At 35.2% G+C, this 8,367-nt stretch overlaps 1 protein-coding gene across 1 annotated transcript; it reads left to right on the top strand.

Moving 5' to 3' along the window:
* Window positions 1–1,187: 1,187 nt before the first annotated feature.
* LOC107850854 (protein NEOXANTHIN-DEFICIENT 1) lies at window positions 1,188–6,478 on the top strand. The gene is made up of 10 exons (XM_016695637.2): window positions 1,188–1,432; window positions 1,518–1,601; window positions 1,901–1,964; window positions 2,130–2,176; window positions 4,516–4,570; window positions 4,773–4,811; window positions 5,145–5,310; window positions 5,643–5,706; window positions 5,792–5,848; window positions 6,025–6,478. Exons 1-10 carry the CDS (start codon window positions 1,365–1,367, stop codon window positions 6,266–6,268), a joined length of 888 nt encoding a protein of 295 aa, XP_016551123.1. The 5' UTR covers window positions 1,188–1,364; the 3' UTR covers window positions 6,269–6,478.
* Window positions 6,479–8,367: the final 1,889 nt, after the last annotated feature.

Below are 8,367 nucleotides of genomic sequence, written 5' to 3'. Positions count from 1 at the left end.
CATAAAATATAAATACAATATCCAGTTAATTATAAAATTCAAATACAACATAATTCTTTAAAATACAAGTACAAATTGTATAAAATATAAATGATGGTGCGAACTATAACATACAAATACAAGTAAAAACTATAACATACAAATACAAATGCGAACTATAACATATATACAAGTACAAACGCAAACTATAAAATACAAATATAAATATAATTGTATCAACGAATATAAAAATATAAATGATGATGTGAATACAAATATAATAAGCAATTGAGGTATTTTTTATATTATTCGTGACTTGTACTCAAGTAGACATATTTTTCGAAAATATATAAAATATAAGGCAGGAAAAAAAAAAGAAAAAAAGTATAAAAAAGAAAATCAAAATGGAAAAAAGGAAAAAAAAAATAGAAGCTAGAGATAGAATAAAAGAAAAATAATGAAAAGTAAGAAACAATAAAATGAAAAAAAAACAAAAACATAAAAGAAAAGAAGAAAAAAAAGAAAAAACACAAAAAAGAAAAAAAATACAAAAAATGAAAAGAAAGAATAGAAAAAAAATAAAAAAAAAGTAAAAAAAAATCTAAAAAGAGAAAGGAATAAAATAAAAAAAATTATATAAACAAATATAATGTGCGATTATGATGTTTCCGTCATCATCTATGACTTGTATTTAATGTAGTCATATTTTTTGAAAATAAAAAAATAGAAAATATAAAATGTGTTTAATGTATTTATATTTTATATGAATACAAATTATTGAGTAAAAGTGAATACAGCGGCTGTGAATTGAGTACATCAACTATAAATGATAATATTATAAAATATGACTATGAAAAATAGATTTTATACTAAACTATCGCTATTTTTGAAATTTTTTCTTATTTATATCAGGATGTGATAATTTATTCTGATACTATTTGTTAATTTCAAGATAAGTTATTCTAAATTTAATAACTTATTTTGATACTATTTATTAATTTCAGGATAAATTATTTTTATTTAACAATCAAATATGACACCAAAAAGTTTATTCTATAACTATATATATATATATTGTTTCCGAAGGCATTTCCATAGCCTGATAGGAAACTAATTATAGAAGAATTTGCTCTATTGGCTAGAGGCGAGGATCGAACTCAACCGACGTGGCGCTATGCTTCTATATATTTTAATACTTACCAAACGACCCTAAATACTTGGACGCTTAAAGCCAAGGGCTTCACCTGCCTTACCTACTTAGAGCCAAAATGTGGATAGCGTGCCCATCTTAATTGCTGAGTTTCTGAGTTTCTTCATCCTAATTGCTAGGTATCTCAGCTAACTTTATTTATTTATTTAGAAATATCCATACCTATTTGAAGTTGATGGAAATGAAAAACAGAAGTTATACTCCATTGGGGTATGGAGAACCTCCCTGGATTTTTAAAGGCAGGCAAGTGTTGATCCATTTTCTTACAATTGTTACTGTTGTGGATTTAGGTCATCCAACAATATATTCTACTATTTTAATGTTGCAGTGCTTTATACCAGCTTCATCTTGTCAAAGCAGAGACCGCTCGAGCTTTTATTCCTAAAGACTGCAGACTAGTTGAAGCATTTGGGTATCCTGTTGTCTTTACTACCTCCGTTCCATATTAGTTGTCTGTCTTCCTATAAATACATGTTCCAAATTATTTGTATACTTACTGAATTTAGATAGAATTCATTAAATTTTTGCCTCTTTACCCCTATAATTAATATTTTTGAAAGTGAAAACAAGTTACGTGTAAAGTTACAAAAAAGTTTGTTAAAGGGTAAATTAATAAAATTACTAGTATTTTTATTTATATGGGACGGAGTGAGTTATTTGGAGAATAAGTACTGACAATTATGATTAGTTAAACTGAATTTGTACTTGCAGATATACTCTTGGCGGGTTCTTTCTTGCTAGCTATGATGATAGCCCTGCTGGAATTTTCGATGAGGTTTCATGTTGTGTTCTACAGTTTATACACTGATTAATTAAGTAGACCTAGTGATTTGTCTGTGCTATATTAAAGTTGAATCTTCTTATTGTAATTGTACAGGAACATGATGGACAAGATAATTTTTTGTTTATTTAATATTTTATTCTAATGCAAGTTGTTCAGCTCGTTGTGATTGCAGGACTAGTGTGGAATCCACCTACATCTTGTGCGTAAGTATTTACTCTACCTTTGCTTACTACTAATATATTTCACTGCTAGAAATAGAGATTTTTTCCACCGTGAATCAATGGGAAAATCGTGTTCTAAAACATGACTTTCCCACCGAACTAGCTCACTGGGAAAACACATGGTAGAAAACAAATTCTTATTGAAACGGTAGTCCGCTTCCCAATGTTTCAGTATTAAACACTACACTATTTTCTTTTCCCGCTAATTCAATCAAAATATTGTGGGAATAACCATTGAACATTTGTCAGTAGGAAATTCAGTGGGAAGTGAATTTTTAGTAGTGATTACGAAACGATTATGCAAATTTTGGAATTTCTGCTTTTGGTGGAAACCTATGTTGCTCGGACTCTTCAAAAATGCCAATGGGTGCGTGTCAGATTCTCCAAAAGTAGTGTATTTTTGGAGCATCTGACACGAGTGCGGCATTAAAAGTGTATTTTTGGAGCATCTGACACGAGTGCGGCATTAAAAGTGAAGAGTTTGTGCAACTTAGGTGAAAACTGAGCGTCAGTCACAACCAAATCAATCTGGACTCCTTGTCTAGATTCATGTAATCGATTTGACTTTCTTTAACCATATCGGGATTCCTTTTGTTGCTTTCTTTCTTGTCCTGAAAGTTAAGGTTATGCTCTTTCTCATCTCATGCCTACTTTTTTTCCTTCTCTGGTGGTTTAGGAGTTTCCTTTTGGTAGTTTCATTGAAGTTTCACCATTGCCCATATGGCAACTGGTTGATACTCCTGTCATGAGTAAGTCACTGACCAACAGGAAAAATTTAAGGATAATTCATGAAAACCTTGTTACCAACAATTTATGGCCCTATAAAATAAAATAATTTGGTTTCCTTCTATTTCAGAAGACAAAATTTTAATCCAATCACTAGGGGATATATTTGTATTATCAACAAGGAGTGGGATGAGATGATCTCACCACCCTTAACCGGAGGTCATGTGTACGAGCCCTGGAAACAGAGAGACTCAGTAGGGAGTGCTTTACTCCTTTGTGGACCTTATGTTGTGCTAATCTAGATTAGTCGAGGCAGTTTGTTTCAGCTATTGTTTGCGTTAGTAATGGATGTGTTGACGCGGCGTATCCAAGGGGAGGTGCCGTGGTGTATGCTTTTTGCAGACGATGTAGTCCTGATAGATGAGACTCGAGGGGGTGTGAATGACAAATTAGAGTTGTGGAGGCAAACTCTGGAGTCTAAAGGGTTCAGGGTGAGCAGAACCAAGACAGAGTATGTGGAATGTAAGTTTAATGACGTGAGGCGGGAGAATGAGGTAGGAGTGACGCTAGAAGCACAGGAGGTAGGGAAGAGGGATAAGTTCAAGTATCTCGGGTCCGTGATCCAGAGTAACGGTGAGATTGACGAGGATGTCTCGCACCGTATTGGGGCGGGATGGATGAAGTGGAAACTCGCATCGGGGGTGCTGTGTGATAAGAAGGTGCCGCCCAAGCTTAAAGGCAAATTCTATAGGGTGGTAGTCCGTCCGGCCTTGCTGTATGGAGCGGAGTGTTGGCCAGTTAAGAACTCCTACATCCAAAAAATGAAGGTGGCAGAAATGCGGATGTTGCGCTGGATGTGTGGACTGACCCGAGGGGATAGAGTTCGGAATGAGACTATCCGGGAGAAGGTTGGTGTGACTTCAGTGGAGTGTAAGATGCGGGAAGCACGATTGAGATGGTTCGGACACGTGAAGAGGAGGGGCATGGATGCCCCGGTCCGTAGGTGTGAGAGGCTAGCGTTGGATGGTTTTAGACGGGGAAGGGGTAGACCGAAGAAGTACTGGGGTGAGGTGATTAGGCGGGACATGGAACAGTTACAGCTCACCGAGGACATGACCCTAGATAGGAAGGTCTGGAAGATGCGAATTACGGCAGAGGATTAGGGCCAGTTCGGGTCGCTAGTGTAGGGAATTAATTGGTGGGGGTGTATTCCTGTTATGATTCCGTATTCAGTGTTTCGTGTTCCGTGTTCCATGTTTATTACGAATCTGTGTGCTTTCCTTTGCTTTATATTCCTGCATTCCTGCTTTACTCTGTTTTATATTCCTTATGGGTGCCGTATCTATGTTATGTCATCTGCTTCTGTGCTGTACTATGTGTTTGTGTGATATCTCGTGACTTGAGCCGGGGGTCTTTCGGAAACAGCCTTTCTACTTTATCAGAGGTAGAGGTATGGACTGCGTACATCTTACTCCCCCAGACCCCACTAAGTGGGAATACACTGGGTTTGTTGTTGTTGTTGTTGTTATTTGTGTATATATTGAACCAAAAAGTATTTGTGTATATACTAACAAAAATATTTTTGTCAATAATAGATGGGCTGCCAGGGTACTGGTGGGCAGTGATGAGGCATGCCTTCATGGACGGAAGGTAGGTAGAGATAACTTTCTCATACTCCCAACCTCAGCATTAATAAGAATTAAAAGAGAAATTTCTAGCATGTGTTGTTTTAATGAAGTCTGGGACACCAATAAAGATACACTCACTAGACTTTCTTACTACGAATCTAGTTGCATCACCAATTTAATTTTTATATATTGCATTGTTTTGATGTCATCGTCTCGTGTAACAGGTAGTAGGTCTTCCAAGCCAAGTTGGCAGGTTTTCAAAGGTACATCTGAGTTGGTAGATTGGATCCTCTGTTGTTGAACATTTGAGTCGTTTTTGTCTATATAGCAGCATGCAGTTCAACTTTCATGGTCAAGCTTATGCAAAATGGTTTCAAATTACCTTACTCTCTTAAACAAAGACTCTTTTCTGCCATATTGTCCATGAATTTCCTTTTTCCACAAGGTATGTACATGGATTTTACGATGCTCTTCATAAAGGTATACCAAAGGTGGGTGAAAATGTAGTTGTAGCAGATATTTGTCCAATTACTTGGCTGATGTTTAAAAAAGTGATATATTCTGAGCTAGAACTCACTTTAGTGACCTGCATGCAGAAAATTACAGCACTTCCATGGGCACCAAAAAGTAAATCAAGCAGTTTTCTAAGCAGGATTGGCTGGAGAACATCTTCTAACTATAGGAATCACATGGACATAGAAGTGTCCGAAATCAAGAATCAGAGAGCTATGAGTATCTGCAACATCAACTTAAATGCAACTGGTAAATAAGATGACACTGCATTATGTCTTGATAGATGAAATTCATAATGCAATTGTTGATTGTCTGCAACTTCCATGGTAGCAATAGTTGTGATGTCTGTGATTCAGGACATGGCCTAACTAGGTAGTTCCTTTATTCAATAGAAAAAGCAATCGATTCCTGCATTTTTGCATTGTAGCCTAATATGCTCATCCCAATAGAAAGGGAGGGAGTGTTGATTCATTGGCAAAATCTTGCAGTTTGAGTTTTTAACCAGTAGTGGGTTATTTGGGAACTTTATCTCAAATATCGTAGTCATTTTATCAATTTCTCAATCCGATGGGAATTGGCAGTTTCTCAGCAAGATTCTAAGGGATGGATGGGTCCATTTATCAAAATGTCACTTCCAAACTTTAGGTAATTGTTTCTATTTTGGTCCTTCGGGTGTTTTCCCTTGAAGTAAATTTGGACTTGTAACTAGCATTTCTGCATGAAATTTCAGTGGACGGACGAAGTACAATTCTAATCTCCTCAAGTACTCTTGCCAGATCGAGTGCAGGTCTGTGCTTCTTAGGCTGACATATTCACTGCCATATATCTCATTTTTATATGTACATTCTGCTAATGTTCCATAGGTTGCTTGAGCAAGTAGAACTGAAACATCTTCTTGGCCAATAATTGATATTAGAACCCGCTGTTAGGCTAGTGATTTATGTTTTTTCACTTTGTATATAGGGTAAGAGCAGTGCAACCAGCAAACGTCTTGGGACCATCTGCATTGGATGCAGACAAGGAAAATTCATCTGAAGATCACAGCTCACACGGGGAATGGATAGGCAGAGCCCCCACAGGGACCAAGAGAAATTTCAGCATATCCGTGCTGCTGTCCAAGCCCATTTTGGCTTTAGAATTTAATCATCTGAAAATGAGAGTTGAAGCTCCAACTATCGTTGCCGCATGTTCACAGAATACTGTTTGACGAGTCATTGATATATTTTGCATGCCTTGATTAGATTGGGCTGGTCTTCTAATTAATCTTAATTAGATTGGGCTGATCTTCTAATTAATGCGTGTTCATTTACAAAATGAATTGCTTTTGTTCATTCCATTGTAGGGGTGTGTAATGACCGATTCAATCATAAAAGTTTTACTGGTTTATTGGTATTGGGTTATTGGATTATTGGGTTAATGGTTTGTAATTTTTTTTTGTTTGGTTTTTGGTTTTAAGAGTTTTCTTAATGGTTAACACTTTTATATCACGTATATTGCAACAATACATCAAGATAGAATACAAGTTTGCATTATGTCACATACAAGTAGAACAAGGGAGAACATCTAGATACAAGATCATCAAATACAAGTAAAAGAAAGAAGATGATAAATACATAGATGACAAGTCAATTTGATAATACAACACAACATAAACACAATAAAGTAAGTGTAATGTATATAATGATGATGATGATGTATGAGGTTGTCACACAACCTCTGAGATCATTTCACAATCCTCGTATACACCCACTGAGGAAAGTCTCCCGACGTGGAACCCATGGGGGGTTTGTCAATTCATACACAATCCATATATCAATATCTCCTCCTGGTACATCCCTCGGGGAGGGTTATAAAATCCTATGTTTTCAGATTTTTTCAAGTGTTTTTAGTATTTCTAGTATTTTCAGTATCTCCAAAGCACATAAGACATAAATCACGTATGACAAACTACAACGATTATATACAAAACATACAACAAATAAGTGAAATTATGTGTATGATGCCATGAGGATGATAATGCAATGTTCGCGATCCATCATAATGAGTATTTCCACAACCAAACACATGAGTTATTTCCACAGCCAATCATAATGGTACATTTCCACAACCACCTGAGTCAATATCCATTTATTAATTCCTACATTCATGAATTTCCACATGTTTCATATGCAAACAAGTATGAATATACCATAATACACCAATGGTACCACATTAAGCATTTCAACAACACAATGCAATTATTCACATGTATTCAAGGTTATCAATATCGCATAGGATCCCACATTGTCACACATATCACATAATATCTCAATTTCAATAATTACGTCACATATAGGCCTCCATGAGCACAAGACATAGATAGTTATTTTTCATGATTAGTTGTCACTCTTAACATGCATTTTGTACCATCATTTACTATCCATCCCAGTCTGAAAGAGTTAAGCCATAACTTACCTCGAATATCGAAACCGTTTTGCTACACTCTGAACCCACGATATTACTTTCCATGAATGATCACAAAATCAACTAAAACCAAGAAATATAGAATCTATGCGTCAAAATAAAGTCAATGATTCATATATTGACTACTTTTGGTTCAGGATCAAAGCAGACATCCAGAACGAGTTTTCGAAAAGAAGGAAAAAATCGTAACTCTACTTAAAAAACGTATTCTCCATATTTTTAGGAATCTACATCTGAAAACTCAAGTCAAATTGAGTAAAAAACTGAGGTTCAAATCAAAGAAAAATCATTTTAAAACTTTATTGGGTAAAATCTTTGAAATCCGGGTTACAATCAAGAATCAAAGTTGTTTTGAAGATTAAATTGATGAAAAACTAGTAATTATAAGATAAAAATATTATTCAAGTGAAATTGAAGTTTAAAATCAAATCCTAAGATTTTTGGAGTTTTGAGAAATTAATTAAGAAATTATCAAGAAAAAAATGAATTCTTTCCTTAAATTCGTAATAAAATCAAGAAATAGATGTTGATCTAGCTTCCCAAGCTAACACAAGCTTCATTTTTAAGCTTTTACACTATTTTAAGGTTTAACTCTCAAGAGACAAGATGAAGGAATGGACAAAATGAGCCCAAAAAACTGCTTTTGTAGTGCAGATTTTCTTGCACCAGGAGCTTGAAGAAAAAAATCAAACTTTTATAAAGTCTAACTCGGAGTTCGATAGGGTACCCAGGATTCGTTTAGAGCCCGATATATGCAAACAAACTATGCAACCACACTAAATTCGATGTTCCGGACGCGTTGACGAAGTTGAATTTTTGAAAAAAATATGTTTTTACAGAATT

Source organism: Capsicum annuum, chromosome 12 (genome assembly GCF_002878395.1).
Source record: "Capsicum annuum cultivar UCD-10X-F1 chromosome 12, UCD10Xv1.1, whole genome shotgun sequence".
NCBI classification, from domain to species: Eukaryota; Viridiplantae; Streptophyta; class Magnoliopsida; order Solanales; family Solanaceae; genus Capsicum; species Capsicum annuum.
This window is presented reverse-complemented; position numbering and strand designations above follow the sequence as displayed.

Coding starts and splice junctions, on each gene's coding strand:
- LOC107850854 (XM_016695637.2), top strand. CDS start 1,365: ATGGAAATGAAAAACAGAAGTTATACTCCATTGGGGTATGGAGAACCT. Junction 4,812..5,144: donor AAGTTGGCAGGTTTTCAAAG/GTACATCTGAGT, acceptor ACCTGCATGCAG/AAAATTACAGCACTTCCATG. Junction 5,311..5,642: donor CATCAACTTAAATGCAACTG/GTAAATAAGATG, acceptor GGGAATTGGCAG/TTTCTCAGCAAGATTCTAAG.